Source organism: Pelodiscus sinensis, chromosome 20 (assembly GCF_049634645.1).
Source record: "Pelodiscus sinensis isolate JC-2024 chromosome 20, ASM4963464v1, whole genome shotgun sequence".
NCBI classification, from domain to species: domain Eukaryota; kingdom Metazoa; phylum Chordata; order Testudines; family Trionychidae; genus Pelodiscus; species Pelodiscus sinensis.
The window spans coordinates 17,930,840-17,951,786 of NC_134730.1; the positions used below are offsets into that span (position 1 = coordinate 17,930,840).

A 20,947-nucleotide genomic window follows, 5' to 3' on the forward strand; every position below is an offset into this window, starting at 1 on the left:
CATGTGGCGCTGCCGCTTTGAAGCGCCCTCACTTCTCCCCCTCTCCTCCTCCGCTGCCTCTTTCTGATAGAGGCAGCAAGGGGTGGGGGGGAGACTAGCCTGTTGACTATCCGATAAGCATTTGCAATATGGGGGGAAGTAACTGTATTTTAGAGGCAATGTATCAGACTACAGATGTGAATGACTGGTCAACTATCCGATAAACAAATGTTTATCGGATAATCGACTAGTTGTTCACATCCCTAGTCTGATACATTGCCTCTAAAATAGTTACTCCACCCCCCCCCCCCCACAACTTCATATTGCCCCTCCAAAGCTCATTGCCTACTTCCTTGAATAAGGCAAGTACGCTTTGGATAAGGTGCTCAAAGTGCTTGCTAACCTTGAACTACGAAATGGAATACGTTCTCAATTGATTTACTTTATTTTAATGCTGATTTTTGTTTCAGTTGGGCTATTTATAAATTGGTGGATTTGGCACACTGAATTAGCAGTTCCTCCTGTTTGTATAGTTTTGCTTACACAATGAACAAAGTGTAAATTTCAGCAAATTTTAATACCAAGACCAGGACATTATCTGGCAGTTTAGCATTGTTACATTATATTGTGATGACATAGCATTTTTATGATTCTGTCAAAACAGATCCAGTCTCTTGGTTTGTTGGGAAATATCAACCCTGAAAGTGCCGTCGGGTTTTTCCCCTTTTACTGTGTTAAACAGATGTAACTGTTCTTGTAGCATAATTATTCAAGTTATACATTTCTAACAAATATGCTCTAGAAATTATGTTAAGGAAGTTTCTAATGGCCTGTTTTATAGACGGTTAACATAGCTGGAGTTGTGTAAGTAGCTGGAGTCGACCTATCTTAAATCGCATTTTCTTGTCATCCACACAACGGGAGGTCGACAGGATCAAACACTCCCGTCGGCTTCCCTTACTCCTCATGAGGAGCAGAACTACCAGTGCTGATGGGAGTACCCTCAGTTCAAGTTAGTGGATTTAGAGCTGCTAAATCGAACACTAGAAGATCAACTTTGGAGGGTCAATCTTCTCCATAGTGTAGACCAGCCCTCTACCCCTCTGAAATGGATTAAAGAGGTTCAAGTGTATTTATAAAAGTACAAACAAGAGATGAATAAAGGGTCTTTAAGAATGAAAGCTTATTCCAGGCCACCAGGATTTTCTCCTCTATCGTAAAGCATGCTGAAGAAAAGCAGGACATTTTAAAAAAACAAATAAAAATGGAGAAGCAGCAAAGTAGGCTTCACACTTAGGAGATGTGCCAGATGGCAATTAAATAATAAAAGCAGTTTCCAACTATTCAAAAAAATTAGCAAACAGCTATCTGAATTCTAAACACTGTTTAATGGTTTGACTTTTAATCCGGTTTTTGATCTGGAGGAAGGGAAAGATAATCCCTCTCAGTTAAAAAAAAAAGAAACCAAGAGTGCACAGCAAATCTTTAAATATAGTAAATCTACTCTGTATCTCTAAGTTATGCGTAAGTTAAATATTCATTGGAGCAAGGATTAGAATCCCTCTTCCCAAGTAAATCCCCAGACAACATGGTCTCTGGACAAGTGAATATTTAAATATGTATGCAAAATGAACCAGCAGGGAGGTGCAGGGGAAAGCATGGTGCCTCCCTATATACCTAGATTTCTGTCCAATAGCCCAGTGATTAGTCATTCATCTGTGAGAGCAGGAGACCTAAATTCAAGCCCCTACTCCAAATCAAACAATGTGTGGATTTGAACGTAGGCCCCTCATATCCTGGGTGAGCATATCAATTATTGAGTTAGAGAATTAAGGAGCGCTCTACCTCCAGCAGAAGTTAGAACAGCAATCAAATTGCCTTTTAAAGCTAGCCTGCACTTTTTACTTTTTTTTTTTTTGTTGAAACTGTTTGCCAAATGAGTGTCAAATTCACACAGTTTCAGTTGATCTGAGACTGCATTTCATGGTTAATAAATTAGTCATGCAAAAAAATTGGACAGGGCAAAACATGGGTATTTATAGACGATTATTTGGCATCTACACTCACCTTCATTATTAGTGTCTCTAAAAATGTAGAGACTTCTCTCTAAGCAATTTAGAGAGAGAAGATTTATCATAGCAAAGCTGTTCAATTTTATTTCTATCCTAAATATTGCCTATGCCACTGCCCTGTATTTAAAGCCTCAAAAGTTTTTAAACGGTTAAATCTTTCTTGTCCTTCCAGATCAGAAAAATAATCCTTCTGACAGAATTATAGCAATGATTAGTCTAGTAGAGATCCAGGAGGCTTTACTTACCCTTTTGTTGGGCAGAATGAAAATAGAGAGGTCAAAACCTTTAACCTGCAGGACTTTTCCAAAATGTAACTCCCTGGGTCCTCCTTCTGCACTCCTGGAACATGTGTTTTATGACTACTAGTTATATGTGCTACTACTATCTGATAATACTGTGCCATCAGATTGATTTTAGAAGTTGCAAATACATTTAGGGGTTCAAAGCTAAAAGAAATTTAAGATTCCATAGAAGGTTTCCCTAAAATAACTGGTAAAAAAAAAAAGAAATGTACTTACTGCATGTGTATAACAGTTAGCAGCATGTTCATAGCAAGTGGGTTTGTAGCGGCTGTTTGCTGGAGCTGGGTGGTTCATGAACCTGTTCAGATAATCATGGAATATTTTTAGATGAGTTCACACATTACCCACACACAGCAGCATCTAATTTAGAAAAAAAATACATTACATCTGTTAACATGTTAAAAACAAAAGCAAAGCCACGTTTAAAATATATTTAAGAAAAACAATCTCCAAGGAATAATATACAATTTGAAAGCGGACCTAAATTTAAAAATTCAATAAATACTTTTTTTTGTGTCCCAGTCTATAGAAGACCAATCCCCTACACATTGAAGACACTTAATTCAGTAGTAAGTGCATGCAAGATCAGACCTTAGTTTTCCTTATGACTTGTTTAAATAAAAAGCATGGTTTCTTTTCTGTTTTCTTTAAACATACCTATGACTTGACAACTCTGAAGAATGGCCATGACTCCAGGGAATAAAAGTTAAAATGGGAGTAGTCATGAAACTAAGCCATAACCATTTTCTTTCGTTCTATATAGATACAGGAGATTAATCCTTTAGATTAGGACATCTGAGATACTGGTGTTTCTGTTCCCTTCAAGGGCCTCACAATTTGCATCTTGACATACATAGGGTTTTAACTAAAGTCAAGATTTAGGGTCTGCCACCCAAGGCTCCATCTACACTACAGCAGAAAGTAGACTTTAACTACACAACTTCAGTTACATTAATAATGTACCTGGAGTCTATGCATCTTAAATCGAGTTATGGTGTAGACCCCACACTAAGGGGTCAATAGGAGAAACTCTCCTGTTAATTTCCCGTGCTATTTTCATCCTGGGTAGATAATAGGGTCAACGGGAAGAGCCATCTGCAGTTGATTTGGCAGGTCTTAACTAGACCCACTAAATCGACAGTCGGTGGATCGATCTCAGAGAGTCAATCTGAACTGTACTGTAGATGTAGCCTAGGGCTGTTTTTCTTTTATGAATGACTGTTTTACTGCCCTTGACACAGTCTCTTCCCCAGACCCTAGGGGCCCAGAAGATTCTGGAGGACAACTGGATTTATTCCATATTAAAATTAGATTTGGAGGAAGAGAAGGATCAGAGCTGAACTCTCAACTTTTTTCCACAGAGCATGTTACTTCAATAGTAGCTTCAGAAAAGCAAGAGCCAAAGGGAATGTTAAGTTCTCACTATTCCAGAGCTACCGTTCATCTAGTTCTCATCAAATTCTCCATATTTTTTGTTTAACTTCTAAGCAAAAATGTAGAACAAGGACACTAGGGCTGTGTCTAGACTACATGCCTCTGTCGCCAGAGTCATGTAGATTAGACACATAGGCAAAGGCAAATGAAGCCGCGATTTAAATGATCGCGGCTTCATTTACATGGCTGCCGCGCTGAGCCGACAAACAGCTGATCAGCTGTTTGTCCGCTCAGTGCGCTAGCCGGTACGCTCCCCTGCCGACATCAAAGCCCTTTGTCGGCAGCCCCGTTATTCCTCGTGGGATGAGGTTTACCGGGGCTGCCGACAAAGGGCTTTGATGTCGGCAGGGGAGCGTCCAGACTAGCGCACTGAGCGGACAAACAGCTGATCAGCTGTTTGTCGGCTCAGCGCGGCAGCCATGTAAATGTAAATGAAGCCGCGATTATTTAAATCACGGCTTCATTTGCTTTTGCCAAAACAACAAATCTACATGGCTCCGTCGACAGAGCCATGTAGTTTAGACGTACCCTAAGATAAATCATTCTCATGGGTGTTTAAAACATGGTAATTTATGCCATTTATTAGACAATCCAGATAACTGAGATATTCAATTTGTCCTTCCATGTTGCATTAAATGATTAAGCATCAACCAATATAAATAATATTTTACTGGCTCTATGCATTATTTTGAACATTAAAAAAATCTATATAAGAGTGTACATTTTTTTAATACAAAAACAAATAGCATTTTTGTAGAGCTACTATTTTTGTTTTTCTTGCTTGGTTTCCTAAGTGAAGTATCCCATTTTTTATACCATCCATGTACTGCCCTCTCATGTCAGTCCAGTCCAAACTTAGTAGCTGAAGTTGTGGCATTTGGAAGTTAATTCTTTTGACCAAATATAGTGTCCTATTTATGAAACAGAAAATAGTGACAAATATTTTGATCTACAGGCAGTCCCCGGGTTACGTACAAGAAAGATAGGGACTGTAGGTTTGTTCTTAAGTTGAATCTGTATGTAAGCCGGAACTGGTGTCCAGATTCAGCCGCTGCTGAAACTGACCGCCAGTTCTGACTTGGGGTTCTTAAGTTGAATCTGTATGTAAGTCAGAACTGGCGGTCAGTTTCAGCAGCGGCTGAAACTGACCGCCAGTTCTGGCTTACATACAGATTCAACTTAAGAACCCTAAGTCAGCTGCTGCTGAAACTGATCAGCCGCTGATTCCAGGAAGCCCGGGGCAGAGCAACTGTGCCTCGGGCTTCCTGTAGTCAGCGCTGGTCAGTTTCAGCAACAGCTGACTTGGGGACGCCTGGGGCAGAGCAGCTGGGGCGCTGCCGGTTGGTCCCGCAGCGCCACTCCTCGGCGCTACTGGAGCAACCCAGCAGCACCCCAGCTGCTCTGCCCCAGGCGTCCTGATTCAGCCGCTGCTGAAACTGACCAGCAGCGGCTGAATCAGGATGCCTGGGGCAGAGCAGCTGGGGTGCTGCCGGGTTGGTCCAGTAGTGCCCAGAGCGGCGCTGCGGGACCAACTGGCAGCGCCCCAGCTGCTCTGCCCCAGGGTCCACAACAAAAGCCCGGTCTGCTGGGGGGGGGCACACTAGCTGCGCCCCCCCCCCCAGCAGACCAGGGACACGGGGACCAAAGCCACAGCGGCGGGGTGCCTCGCCTCTGAGGCTTTGCTCTGGCGTGGGACCCGCCGCCGCTGCGGCTTTGCTCCCGGTGCCCCTGGTCTGCTGGGGACCGTCTCCAGCAGACCAGGGGCACCGCGAGCAAACCCGCCGGGGCTGCGGCTTTGCTCCCGATGCCCCTGGTCTGCTGGAGACGGTCCCCAGCAGACCAGGGGCACCGGGAGCAGCTTTTCTCGCCCCGGAGGTCGAGGTGGCTGACCGCTGCCTGCGAGCTCCGAGGTGAGAAAGCCCCGTTCGTAAGTGCGGATCCGACATAAGTCGGATCCACGTAAGTCGGGGACTGCCTGTATTCATAACTGACAATCAGAGCAAGTTAATATTGATACTGAGGATGCCAATGTTTTTTTTTTCATGTTAAACTAGACTGATAAATAAGGAATCTTGCAAAGATTGATACATTGTGCTGGATATCAAAATAAAACTTTCTAAACTGATCCACTAAAAACAATCTCTAGATAAAGTTGCATTTTCTGAGTTCTGTGTAGAGGATGACAAAATGTAATGATTACTCACATGTCTGTGAACACCGAACATTTATGTCTCATTGCAGTGAACATTTACCATTTCCACAAATGCACTAAATCCAAAAACAATGAGGAATTTTGCAGATTTACACCTATTATTAGTCTCCAGGACAATAGTGTGATTGTAATGAGAGTAAACAGATTTCCAGGACATTTGGAAAATGGAATTAATGCCTGGTTGCCCAGCTTTATTCAACTGCTCTTAGAATTTACCTGAAAGTCCCCTAGGGGAGACCAATAGTTCACTCAATTTTGTTTCCAAGTTGGAAAAACGGTTTAAAAAGTATCTGTTAAATTATACTAGTGCCCAGGATTAGATTGCTCTTGAACAGTTAAGTGCATTCAAAACACAAGAGACTTCTTTCCACTGATTACATCTGGGATGATTTACTAAATTTCTCCATTGACCAGTGGTAACTCGGAGGCCTTATTATATGTAGAAACAAAAGGGATAATTATATCTTGAGTCAACTTTAAAGCTTTGTGTTTATTTGAGGATTTGGAACATTATCGATTTCAAAACAAACTAACTACTCATGATTTACAAGAGAAAATTGAAGATGGTTAATGTGATGCCCCATTACAGGACATATGTAATTAAATTATGATTTTATATCTAAATGAAAATAAAGAATAGCATCTATTCTGCACAGAAGAGAAAGGATCTGGCAATGCATCCAAGGACTGGATGAACTTAAATGGGACTGGGTGAGAACAGACTTTTACTGAGACCTCTTCTCCAAGAGAATTGACTGCTATACTACATACCAGGGATGCGGAACCTAAGGCCCAGATGCAGCTCCGGCTTGCCTGGATCCTGCCCTCAAGGCTCCCTCTCCCAGCATTGGGGGCCGGAGCACACAAAACCTACTAGGCTGGGCCTCTCTAGGCTCTGGTGTGTGAGGGGAACATGGGGAGTGTCTTTCTGCTTTTCAGTCAAGGGCCACATCAGTGAGAGTTTTAGGGGTTTTTTTTTTTTGGCTTCTCATTTTGTGTGTCGCCCTCCCATCCGGACTAATTTTTCTGTGGGGCCCCCCAACCCAAAAAAGGTTCCCTACCTTTGCCATATACCAATGGAGACGAGACTAGAATTGCTTATAGCAGTGGGGAGTAATGATGTTAACGGTTAACTAGTAAGCATCACCCTTAACGGGTAATGCTGCTTTTACAATAGGGCTTTTAGCCAGTATGACAATGTGGGTTAGAGTGTGATTCCTTACAATTCATTGATACCAGTAGGGGTAATGCATACTGGTTCCGGTCAACTGGTGGGGGTGGAACAGTCCCCGTCCCCGTCTCCCCCCCCCCCCCCCGGCACTAGCTGGGAGCTGCTCTAGCCACGCAGGGGGTCGTCGTAAACAGGGGCTGCTTTTGTCCGGAGTAGCCCCTGTCCACAGAGGATCCAGGTGCCTCTGTCCACAGGGGTACAGGCCCGCCAAGCCTCTTTCTGCCCAGATCCTACTTAATCAGTTAAAAGTTAAGTAAACCTAACATGTAACTGGTTAACTGATTAAATGGGATGTTATATCTTCACTGGGAGGTATGTTATAGCAGCAAAATAATTCTTTAGCCAGTATAGCTAATACTGGTTTCCCACATAAAATCAGCTATACCAGCAAAGACTTTTTTTGCTGCTATAAACTGCATCTATATTAATGCTGTCTGTGGGTATAAATGGATTGTAAAGAATCACAGCCCAGCTGGTATCAATATATTATAAGGAATCACACCCCAGCCCACCTTATTATATTGGCTAAAAGCCCTATTGTAAGACGGGCCTCCAAGTTTGGAGAGCTTCACAAACATGGAATCTGTTTCTTTAGACAAGATTCTTGAAGCTTGTTTGAAAGTTTCCACTTGGTTAAAAAACTGACAGCACAGCCTAGCCAGATGGGAGAATTTGTTTAGTGTTTTTTTAGCAACTCTGTTCTTCTTGGAAGAGTGGCATCACTGAGTCCTGCCCATTTTCTACTTTAGATGACTGTCTGACAGGACTGTACTTTTAGGGAAGAGATCCATCCATATAGTGACAAAGATCCTAGTTTTCCTACAAATGCTTTGTTTAATTGTCAAGTAAGCCAAATACATTTGGGGTAATAAGCCAGACAATTTCCCCTTTGGATCTGCCAAAGAAGTTTAAAAAAAACCTTGCACTTCTATTGTGCCTTAATAGGAAGATTTCAAATCACTGTATCACCTTTGAACTTGTTTTACATGTTAAACACTTTCATGCCTCCCTTGGGGAAAAAAAGGGTCAGTGACACTGCAATATTTACTAGGTCATACTGACTCCCATTCTAGATTTCCAAGTAGATCTCTATTTACATTTACCAACAAACATAGTAAAAATACCGCAAGAAACAGGCAAAACAAACATTAGTGTAAAGCTAATATGAAGAAACTGGTGAAATAATTTTGCTACAAGACTAATTGCATAGAAGCACTGCTATACCGTGCAGCTAGTATAACTTTGTTCAAAAGGAGGAACTGATTACAAAGGAGAGTCTAGCTTTTATCTAGTATCTAGATTTAATGTTTTATATTGTACACATGTCAGCCACTTCCCTCCATGGCAAGAATCTCCCCCAACACACATCAATGTGCAGTGCAATGTGGACACTTACTATTTGGGTCACCTTCTATATTGTATCCACAAGCATTTACAACTGTACCAAGTACAGGTATGTTCCACACCTATAGACTGCATTTCTTAAACAACTAGTTTGTTGGTTCCTTGAGTGGTTACTCAAGACAGGTCATGCTCTACAGAAATTTTATTAGAGGGGTAGCTATGTTAGTCTGTATCTGCTATGTTAGTCTGTATGTGCAAAAACAGTGAGGAGTCCTATGACATCTTAAAGACTTAGGCTACGTATACACTGCAACGCTATTTTGGGAAACCCGAGTATCCTGAAATAGCTATCCCGCGTCCTCACAGCAAGTCTGTTATTTCAAAATATAATGGTCTCGCTATTCTGATGTCCCTGTAAACCTCATTCCATGAGGAGTAAGGGACATTTAAGAATAGTAATTTATTTTGAAATTTGGCACTGTGTAGACAGCAATTTAGAAATAAGATTGAAATAAGATACGCAATTTGTGGCGTAGCTCAATTGTGTATCTGATTTCGAGCTATGGTGCAGTACAGACGCACACTAACAGATTTAACCCACTTCAAAAACCCATTTTGCCAGATGTTGCTGAACCTGACAAAGTGGGTTTTTGCCAATGAAAGCTTTATGCCCAAATAAATCTGCCAGTCTTTAAGGTGCCACAGGACTCTTCATTGTTTTATCAATTTTATTGTAGAACAAAGACCTCCCCCCGCACTCTACTCTGGGGAAGTGCTCAGAATTATCCAATTTTGAACTGTGAATTTGTTGCCTTGTTGCAAGTTTCATTATGTGTTGAGAAAGTTCTGCTATTTATTCTGGTTCAGTGCAAGAAAATAGGGCTAAAGAGAGAAAAGGTCACTTTAAAAGATTAAATACTCATCAAAAATGGAACCTGTGGTTTTGACATCTACTGTGAAAGATAAGCTCAGACAAGCTCAGACAACTATTCCTGTATGTAAAAGAGTTAATTAAAACTATGCTGTAGCACTGAGACAGATAGAAGAACTCATATCCTGACCCAAATATGCCATGTTAGAGGTAACCTTGAGATGCTGGTTTCAAAAGTTATTTGGGGCTGGGAACATCACACACACAAGATGCTCTGCTTCTCCTGGGGGAAGCAGCTGATTTTTGTTCCCTAAAATCATCAATGTTGCAATGATCATAGAATCAGAGCTGGAAGAGACCTTAGAAGGCCATCAAGTCCAGCCCCCTACCCAAAGCAGGACCAATCCCAATTAAAACCATGATGATGATATTGGGTTTCCTGCTAACCCAATATGAGAGATTGCCACTTAAAAAAAAAAAAGGTACTGTAGTGGCAAAAGGGATGCAGACTTAAAGAGGGAGAATAAATGAAAAATTCATATCAGTGGTGGGCAACCTGCAACCCACCTGTGGCCCATTGGCACGCCACCTGTGAAATCAGCTGTTCACACTCTGGGAGGGAGGCAAAGGAGCTGGGATGGAGTGTGAATCAGGTGACTCGTGGTACTCTGAAAGTGCTGGGAGGGAGGAGTAGGAAGTGCAGGACTCCAGTGCATGTGGGAAGGGGGACATACAGGGGGTCTGCATGCCACAGGCAGAAGCCCAGAAGGCTGTGGGTTGCTGTGGCTTAATAATTGGAAGTGGGGCCGCTCATGCAATCCACTCCCTATTCTTGGATGCCCATCGCTGGTATACATCCTATATGCAGACTAGGTCATATGTTAAAAAGTCAGGGACCAGGGAAGTTTGAATTTACAGAATTTACAATTTCTCAGGCTAGGTCTACACTATGCATCTTAAAGCAGTACAGCTGTGCCCCTGTAAGGTATGGAGCGTAGCTGCTCTTTTACAGCGAGACAGTTTTCCTGCTGACAAAATAACTCCTCCTCCTCCTCTCAACAAAGGGTGGTGACTTGGTTGGCAAAAGAGCATCTCCTGCCAACCTAGTGCTGTCCACGCTGGAGATTTTTGTCAGTAAAACTTAAGACAAAAGCCTTAAGTTGAATGATTAGATCGCAAAATATAAATCAATTAAAAAAGTAATGAATATGCTAGAAAGATGAAACTCACCACCAAATGCAGCGTTACAACTTACAAGAAAACCCAGTAAGTTTATCTGTCTAGTTCACCAAGAGACAATCTAGGAAATGTTTTTCAGTGCAAGACTCTTGAATAGTAAAGCACTGTAGTTATTCTACTAGTTTTTTAATTGTTAAAAAAACTTAATATATAGACTGCAAAACAATTTCCTCTATACAACAGTAAGGCTTTGCATGGAAACACACACATAAAAAGGATATTTTCAGTGTTAGGGTTATTTTGTTAACTAGACCCCATGGGGCCTAGTTATCGCAAAGCACAAAATTAGCATACACTGAGGGCATGTCTACGTTACAAACCTCGCTTAACGCAAGTCATATCAGTGTGAAGTCACTGCAGTTATTATACAGCTTGTGCACATATTTACTGAGTTCCTTGCGCCAGCACTGCACATACCAAGAATGCTTGTGTTGATGCACAATGTGGTGCACCATGGGTAGATAGCCTAGTGTTCAATTCATCATTATGCAGTCACTTCTGGGAAATTCAGGCAATGGATCATAAGCCATGTAAGGTAGAGGGGGCTGGGAATGAGGATTCAAGTTCTAATCATGCAACTTTCTTCAGCCCGTTATGCCATTTCTATCCCAGAACGTCTGAGCCTTCTGTAAAAATCCCACAAACCAATCCAGTACTAGTCACTGTCCACCATCTCAGATAGAGGCAGGGAGCTTGCACCAGCTCTGCACTACTGTCATGAGCAGGGCTCGACAAACACGCTTATCTCCTCGGCCCTGGCGAGTAGATTTCAGCCAGTCGCCCCGTTCACCGGCGGTCCGCGCATGCGCAGTGCGGGTCTCGCACACGCGCGATGCGGGGTTGGCGAGTGGTTTTCGCCGTGATCGTCGAGCCCTGGTCATGAATGTTGCAAACACAGAACACATGATCTTCTTGTATTTGCAGAGCCACAAAAAGAACCACAAGAGCGAGCAACATGCTGATTTCATGGAGGACAGGTTGCTGCGGGACTTAGCAAAAACCAATTCAAGGTTGCTGGTGGGATGTTCATGAAGAAACTACAGGTGGTTGAGTTTGTTTCTCCAGGCCAGAAGACAAGTCTTCACTGGTAGGACTGAATCATAATGCAGGTTTGGGATAACAAGTAGTGGCTGCAGAATGTGCAGTTGTGAAAGGCCACATTCCTTGATCTGGGTGCCAAGCTTACACCAGCCCTCCAAGCACAGAGGGTACGTCTAAACTACATGCCTCCGTTGACGGAGGCATGTAGATTAGCCAGATCGGCAGAGGGAAATGAAGCTGTGATTAAAATAATCGCGGCTTCATTTCAATTTAAATGGCTGCCCCGCTCTGCCAATCAGCTGTTTGTCGGCAGATCGGGGCAGTCTGGACGCGCCACGCCGACAAAGAAGCCTTTCTTGATTGGCACAGGTATGCCTCGTGAAACCAGGTTTACCTGTGCCGATCAAGAAAGGCTTCTTTGTCGGCGTGGCGCGTCCAGACTGCCCCGATCTGCCGACAAACAGCTGATCGGCAGAGCGGGGCAGCCATTTAAATTTAAATGAAGCCGCGATTATTTTAATCGCAGCTTCATTTCCCTCTGCCGATCTGGCTAATCTACATGCCTCCGTCGATGGAGGCATGTAGTCTAGACACACCCAGAGATGCCAGAATGACAGCAGCATGGATAGAGAACAGTAACCACACAGGGGAATTCTTGCAACATTGGACTACTGGTGGTACATGGAAAATCATGTTGAAGTGGGAAAATTCACCGACATGGCACAAGTGTCCAGGGCCATTAATGGTCTCCTGCTATGCTGATCTACGACCCTGAGTACTATGCGGGGCATAGCTCACATAGCCTTATTTTTGTACCAGCCCACCTTGCCATAGAGTACATGAACAGGAAGGGCTACTTTTCTATGGTTTTTGCAAGCACTAGTGGATCCCTGGAGCATTGGCTGGTCAGGGATGGTGAATGGCACTCATATCTTTACAGTCACAGGACTATAAAAAAGCTGCAAGTAGAGATGTTCTTTGCCGACCAGTGAATTACCATTGATTATGTGAAATGCCAATAGTAATCCTGGAGGGAACCCAACCTACCTCTTGCTTCACTGGATCATGAAACTTTACACTAACCATTTTGACAGCACTAAGATCTCAATAGATTGAGCATCGCTCAGTGCCATTTGGGAAGATGGTGCAACAAGGTGCTTAAATAGGCCAGAGACAAAAATGTAAAGTGTAGATACACACAACTAAGTGTAACCCACAAACCTTCTGGGTGATTCACTGCCCCATATAGTGGCATTTAGACCACTTACAAAGAGAAGAATGAGTTTTTTCTATACCTTAGCTAATAGCAAGCTATAAAACCAGCTGACGCTATAGACTAGAGGCTCATGCATTAAGCACCAGAAGTCCCAGGTTTGGTTCTACCTGTCAGCATTACCTAAGCAGCTTACATTGACTTAATTCTGTAATACAGACCAAGCCCAAGTCACACTGACTTGAACAGAAGTTGTTGGGGAGAATTTTTATCATGTTTATAGCATCAACTCTAACTGCTGCTCTAGGAATCTTACTGCTCATCAGGAAAAAGAAATACAAGGGTTCCTGGTTTTCTTGATTTTTTGGTATTCTAGACCTTAGTGTTTATGAAAGTAATGGATTAATGATGCTAATTAAAGACAAACTGTGCAGATTCGTCTGGGGAAGCTTCCCCCGCTTAGCTCTGCTGAAGGAAATCAATATTGACATGCGACTCCCTTAGATCTGCTACCAGTCAGTTGTGTCCATCAAGGAATGTGAAAGTACAGCAGTAGCATAAAATATGTTTGAAGGTAATCAAGCTTTAAAATGAAGTATTCATCAAACTAAAATGGACTTGGATTAAAGTAGGGATATAAGCGACTAGTCGCTTCACTCCACTTGCTGCCTCTATTCGAGAGAGGCAGCAGGGGGAGGGGAGCAGGCACTGGGAGAGAGGGGGAGGGAGCCAGCTTAAAGGCCAGTCCCCCCCCCCGCCTCCCCGGTCCCCAGTACCATCTCTGCAAAGCGCAGGGAAAGCAGAGGCATAATAGAGACTGGGCATGAGCTGGGAATCAGCTGATTTCCAGCTTGTGCCCAGTCCCCTTCCCCCCGCCCCCCCACTGTGCAAATGTTTTAAGAGCCTGATTGGAGCGAACTCTGCTGCGGCTCTGCAGTTCCGCCCCCTACTCTCCCAATCAACTAATCCACTACAGGCAGTCCCCGGGTTACATGGATCCGACTTACATCGGATCCCTACTTACAAACGGGGTGAGGCAACCCTGCACTAGCTACTTCCCCCCAGCAGACCAGGAGATGCGAAGCTAGCACCCCTCCTCCCAGCAGACCAGGGAGACGTGGAGCGGCTTTTCTCAGCAGACACCTCAGCTTGAGAATAAAGGACTGAGGGAAGTGAGGTGTGGGAGAATAAAACTGAGCTCTGGAGAAATGTTTGGCTAGAGTTTCCCCTAAAATATGTACCAGTTCCGACTTACATACAAATTCAACTTAAGAACAAACCTACAGTCCCTATCTTGTACATAACCCGGGGACTGCCTGTAGTCAATGGAAATTCCATCGACTAGTTGATTAGCTGACTAAATACCATTTAACAGCCCTAGACCAAAGGAAAACTCAGTACTTTATATTTTTACTGCAGAATCCACACGAGGGCTTGCATTTTCATTATACAGATGGGAAAAATAGCAAAGGGAGGGGAGAAAGTGTCTTGTGCAATTCATATTAACATCTTCATATTAAAAGTTTACACACACACACACACACACACACACACACACACACACACACACACACACACACACACACACACACACACACACACACCTCTTGAACTTTGGGCCGAATCTATTGACATACTTTTAAATAAACAAAGAATAAAAGGATGGAATTTATGTTAAGATCATTCCAATATGACTGCCATGTACATTGTATTCCAAGTTTCAGAGGTAAATGCTATAGAATTAAATCTATTATATATTTTAAGCATTTGTGTGTGTTCAAAAACTTCTCTTAAACAGTAAGAGCTAGAACCACCAAATTCCGTATGAAGCGTCCTCTTATCATAACTTAAAGCAAGGCCAGCGTTTGGTTTGGTACCAGGAAAATGGAATATGTCTGGAATTGGATTGCTTCTCATAAAAATCACACAGAAAAGAGACAGAACCTACTTTCAGGTAGGTGAAAGTGGTTGGCTGGGGACACCCTTTCCCCTATCCGGGATTGCATCAGCCCCATGACTTCCACCCTCCCAGCGTCCTTTAGAGAGAGTGGAAAGGGATAAAGGCCCCCCCTCCCTGATTCACATGGGGACGTTGTTGGCTATTTCCCTTCATCACAGAACATGGGGAAAGTGCACTGTTTGCTGCATTCCTCACTGGTGTACACAGGGGGCAGATGAACCTGGACCTGCCACAGCGGGGCAGGGAACGGAGAGGGAGAGAAAGAAGGTGATGTGCACCCCTCCCCCAGCTATGTTCTCTGGCACTGCAGTGGCCACAGAAAGGTGCTTCAGGCTGCTGCGGTGAGAGAGGCTGGGGTAGTCCCTGCCAGGACAGCTTGCATACTGAACCCTTCATCCCCAGCTCCATCTTGGAGGAATGAGTTAACAAAAAAAAACAAAAATTAATTTTAAGGACCCGAGCAATGCTGGGTAAATCTTCTAGTAGTACTATATGAAGAGAAAAAAAATTTTTTAAACTGTACCATGGACTACAATGAGTTTTGAAGACAGTATGAGCACTGTTGTAGCGAAGGCATTATTTCACAAAATGATTTTATTTCCTCTGTAATCAGACCAATGGCCCATCTAATTGTACACTCAAAACTATGTTGAAGATTGTATCCAGCACTATTAGGGCATGTCTACCCAACAGGGCTAAAGCCAAAATAAGCCATGCAACTTCAGCTACATCAACTGCATAGCCTAAGTCGAAAGAGCTTAACTTGGCTTTTGGCACCATCTACACAGCAAAAAGTCAGAGGTAGAACACTCTTCCTTCGACTTCCCTTACTCCTCGTAAAATGAGGGTTAAGGAGTCGGAGTAAGAAATCCTCCTCCTTGCCATTATTTCAACATTATGTCGAAATAACTGCTTGTAGAGTAGGCGCAGACTGACATTATTCCAAAATAACATTGCTGGGTAGACATACCTTAAGAAAAACATCCACAATAAACCTGCTTATTTTGCAATATATTCTTGACTTTATCTAGTGATCAACATAAGCTTTGAAATATGAAGTAATAGCCTTTGTAGTTCTCATCTTAGCTAATTAACTGTTTATGCTGTTATTCACACAATGATCCAGTTTTTTAATTATTCAGAGGTAAATATTTTTGCAGTATTTATTTTCATACACCAAGTTATTTAAGTCTCATTTTATATTTCCTTTCATCCATTTTATACGTTGCCTTTGTTTTACTTTGTCCCCTTCTGTTCTTGTATAACTGGAAAAGCCAAATAGGAGTTCTGAATGGCCTTTTATTGAAACAAAATCCATCACTGACAGAGTATGAGAGCATACACTGGCATAAACATAGGGAAATGGATTTAATGGACTGTCACATTTAGATAGAAATGTAACAGAAATAAGGAACCAAAGAGACATTAGACAATCCAAGTGGGGAGAGGGGAAGAGAGTGATTTCTATTGTTCCATTAATTGTTTTATTTTTCTCTAAATAAAAGGTATTAAGTACAACTTTTAAATAAAAATAATGAACACTGCATCAAGACTGACGTTCGCAGTCTACCAAGCAGCTATTTCTATTTCCCTCCTTCCTTTCCCAGAATAAAGATGTTAGGCTCTAGAGAATTGGGCCTAGTGCAATTATGTTAAGACAGATCAAGGAAAAAGGTTAACAAAGGTTTCTGAGTAGTCCCTGAACAGAACAGAACTAGAAATACAGCTCAAGCAAGGGGCAATCCCTATGTACTTGCTTAAGTTGCAAAATAAAGTAAGTGAAAGGCTGCGCCTGTGATGAGAACAGCTAGTTTGAGAACTGATAAGGTAACTCCCTGTTTCTGTTCTCACCCTGATATTAAGGAACTGTCTCTGCCCTGAAGCAAAATGCAGGACAATGTAGCACTTTAAAGACTAACATGATGAGCTTTCGTGGGCCAGACCCACTTCCTCAGATCAAAGAGTGGAAGAAAGTAGTCACAACCATATATACCAAAGGATACAATTAAAAAAAATGAACAAATATGAAAAGGACAAATCACATTGCAGAACAGGAGGGGGATGCGGGGGGGGGGGGGGGGAGGAAGGAAGGTAAGTGTCTGTGAATTGATGATATTAGAGGTAGGGAGAGTGGGATGTTTGTGAGTTAATGGTATTAGAGGTGATAATTGGGGAAACTATCTTGGTAATGGGTGAGAGAGTTCAAATGTTTGTTGAGTCCTTTTTGGAAAGTGTTGAATTTTAACATGAATTTTCATGTTAAAATTCGACACTTTCCAAAAAGGACTCAACAAACATTTGAACTCTCTCACCCATTACCAAGATAGTTTCCCCAATTATCACCTCTAATACCATTAACTCACAAACATCCCACTCTCCCTACCTCTAATATCATCAATTCACAGACACTTACCTTCCTTCCTCCCCCCCCCCCCCCCCCCGCATCCTCCTCCTGTTCTGCAATGTGATTTGTCCTTTTCATATTTGTTCATTTTTTTTAATTGTATCCTTTGGTATATATGGTTGTGACTACTTTCTTCCACTATTTGATCTGAGGAAGTGGGTCTGGCCCACGAAAGCTCATCATCTAATAAACCATCTTGTTAGTCTTTAAAGTGCTACATTGTCCTGCATTTTGCTTCAGCTACCCCAGACTAACACGGCTACATTTCTATCACTGTCTCTGCCCTCTGTTTGTTTTAACTCCCTCTCTCCTTGTTGTTTAGTACTTGCCTTCTGGGCTGATAAGAAAGCTGTTGAGGCATTATGAATTGCTTAAGGCCATAAAGTATACGCATTAACACTAGAAGCTTCTAACTAATTAAAGGGGGTTGAGATGCTTAGGCAAATGTTTTATGACGCCACGGAACTGTCTATATAATCTTACTTGTTACTGAAATCGTGGCTGGTTCACTTGGGAGATGGGCTGCTCTCTATTGTAGTGTGCACTATTCAATCAAGAGCTTGTGATTAGATCTTGCTAGTGTTGCCTGTCTCTTTGCGGTCAGACAACGAACGGAGGCCGTCCGGGTTAAAGTCCCCAACAAAGAGAATAAATGTAATTCTTTCACAAAATAAAACTACCACACTGCTTTAAAGCACAATTAATCATTGTTTAAAACTGTTCGAGAGGTTGACTACTACACAGAATTATTGTAGAGGCAACAGAATGCAGAATGCTTCAAAACATGCATCAGTTCAGATTAAATTGCTTCCATTTGTCACATTCCACATTAAATAAATTAAACAACATTCCATGTTCAGCAGAAGTATGAACTCAGAAGCCAACATAACATGGCTTCAAAGTCTTTTTTGAAATAAGCGAATGCTGAAAGTTAACCCAAGACCACAATGAAAATATTGAAGGTGCTGCTATCGATCTTCCAGGGTCCGAATTAGTGGGTCTAGTGAAGACATGCTAATTCAAACTCAAAGGGGCACTCCAGTTGATGCTGGCAATCCTGCTTCCACGAGGAGTAAGGGAAGTTGAAGGGACAGTGCCAAAAGTCAAGTTAAGGTCCTTCAACTTCAGCTACGCACTTACGCAATTTTAGCTATGTTATCTTACTTTGACCATATCCCATTGTGTAGGCATACCCAATGTGCTTACAATCTCCGTTTTAAAAAGAGACCTTGTGTTTAATATTTCCCAATGGCCTACTCTAAAATTTATTATTACATGCCCCTCAGCATCCCCAGGTTTCTGAAAATTGTGAAGTGAAGGTGTGTTAAGAAGGCAGAGCTCAAAATGAGAAGAAAATAACTGGAAAGTGTCTGGGAAAGAACAGCAGCGCACATCTGAGCTAGGCAGCAGAACAAAACAAGCAGTCATGGGCAATATAGACAGTAGGTCCAATCAAGCTCAAATTAATCTCTCCCCTCAAATCTACCCAAAAGTCAGTAAACAGAATTATTGCAATTCTGCAAGAGACTGAGACAGTATGCCTACTTGGGGGAAAAATACACCAAGAGGTCCTACTCACTTGCCAGGCTCATTGTCATTCAAAACTTAATCTTCAGGTTACCTGATATTAGAATAAATGAAGCACCTGGGTACACCCAAATGCTTATGCAAGTATCAAGTCTTGTTACTTAAACTGACCCATTTGGAAGGGAGGGGCTAAAAACAAGGAATGAGGTCAGCATTCTAACTCCATCTTCTAATGGACATCTAATTGTTGTATGCAATGTAGTTATACCCGTACTAGCCCCAGAACATTACACAGTGAGGGTGAATTAATCTCTTTTATTGGATCACTTCTGTTAGTAAAGGTGCGTCTACACAGCACCCTGCACTTGAAATAAGATACATAATATGTGCTACGCAAATTTCATATGCTATCTTGAATCTACTTCAAAATAGCTTATTTTGAAATTTGGTGCATCTACACAATACCAAATTTCAGAATAATGTGCTATTTTGAGCCATTCTTTATCCCTCGTGCAATGAGGTTTACCGGGATGGCAAAACAGCCTGCCTGTTATTTTGAAATAAGGGGCAGCTTGTGTAGACGTGGGGTAGCTATTTTGGGATACCTCTGGATAGCCCGAAAGAGCTGTGCAGTGAAGATGTACCCTAAGAGAGACACCTTTTGGAGCCACACTGGGCTCTTCCTTAGGTTGCTCAGACCTGAGAAGAGGAGTCAAAGGCTTAGCAGTTTGTCTCTCCCACCAACACAAAGCCGATCCAAGAAGAGGCATTACCTCTCCCTTCCCTGACTCACTGACAGACATCTAAAGAAGCCTGCATGGACTGAAAAGATGCCCTAACATTTAAGGCTCAACCACATCAGAGCACACAAGTCTGCTTTCTTGCTTGTACCCTGCCAACCCTTCTCCTCCGCCTAACTGCTCTATCTCAGAAAGCAACCAAAACAAACTGCTAGACATAATAATCCCGGAGCACCCTCTCCTCTGCAGATCCCACAGCCAGCCATGCACAAGGCCGGATAATTTATAGGCTGGAAATTCCCCTACCAGCGGTAGCACAAGCTGGGAGAGCAGCCTGAGTCCGTCCAAAGATGAACCTGCGACAATCCACAGGATGCGTGACCCTTCACCCACTTACAGAGGAAACCCAAAAAAAAGCTCACGCCGGCCTGCGCTCGGCTTCCCTCTTGGAAACACACGAGCGCCCCATCGCTCTCCAGCCAGCCGGCTCCTCAGCGGCAAAGGCAGCCCATCAACGCCTGGCCAGGAAGAGGGGTGGCCGCCGAGGGATGGGGAGGACGGCGGGGCTTTGCAGGCAGGTGGGGGGAGGCGATTCTACTCCCCCCATGTAATTTAATTTAACCCCTTCCAAACAGCCCCGGCCCCCCAGGACTTCAGCAATGGGCCCCCCAGCCTCGGCAATGCGCCAGCGTTTGGGGTAGGGGAGGCAGGTGTCAGACCCAGGGGAAGGGGCGCACGGACCCGGGGAGGGTGGGATGCGGGCCCCAGCCCCGAGAGCTGGGGGAGACCCGTTCCCACGGGGATGGGCGCTCGGCTCCTCCTCACCTCACCTCCTCAGCCTCTCCTGGAGCTGCCGCATGGGTCCGGGCGGCCGAGCTGGCGGGGGGTCGGGCCGGGGGGCTGCGGGCGGCTCCTGCGGCGGCGAGGGCCGGGGTCCGGGCCCTCATTGGCTTGCGAGCCCCGCGGCGTGTGCGGGCGAGACGGAGCCGGCAGCCGGGGGAGGGGGCGCAGGCGCTTGGGGCTGCCGCTTTATCCGGCCCCTGGGCCCGGGCTTCCCTCCGCCCCATCCCCGCCCACAGCGCCAGCGCCGGGCCGCGGCGTCCCGCCCCCCCGGGCGCCGAGCCAGCGAGGGAGCGAAGGCGGAGACTCGGGGCCGCCCGCCTCCCCGCGGGGCGCATCGCGCCGGAGCCTGGCGCCAGCGCTGCGCCCAGGGGACAGAGCGCTCCCCGCAGAGGCCAGCCCTTCCCGGGGCTCACATGCAACCCCCCGGGGCGCCCCTTCCCGGCGTGGGCCACCAGCCCCCCTGTGTCCCGGCGCCAGCTGAGACCCCCTCTCTGCCCAAGGAAAGAGCAAGGCAGAGCCCTTTTGGGACCGACAA

The 20,947-nt window shown here is 44.0% G+C and overlaps 1 protein-coding gene across 3 annotated transcripts in view; it reads right to left on the minus strand.

The window, feature by feature from the left end:
- Positions 1–20,634, minus strand: part of MMD (monocyte to macrophage differentiation associated) — a 35,884-nt gene extending 15,250 nt beyond the window's left edge. Inside the window, exons 1-2 of one of the 3 annotated variants that reach the window (XM_075903828.1) lie at positions 20,395–20,634; positions 2,570–2,651 (exon numbers count right to left, since the gene is read on the minus strand). In XM_075903828.1, the coding sequence (XP_075759943.1) occupies positions 2,570–2,651; positions 20,395–20,516 (204 nt within the window). In that variant the 5' untranslated portion in view covers positions 20,517–20,634. The remainder of the gene's footprint in view (positions 1–2,569; positions 2,652–20,394) is intronic. The other 2 variants (XM_075903827.1, XM_075903829.1) reach the window with 2 other exon arrangements.
- Between the last annotated feature and the right edge of the window lie 313 nt (positions 20,635–20,947).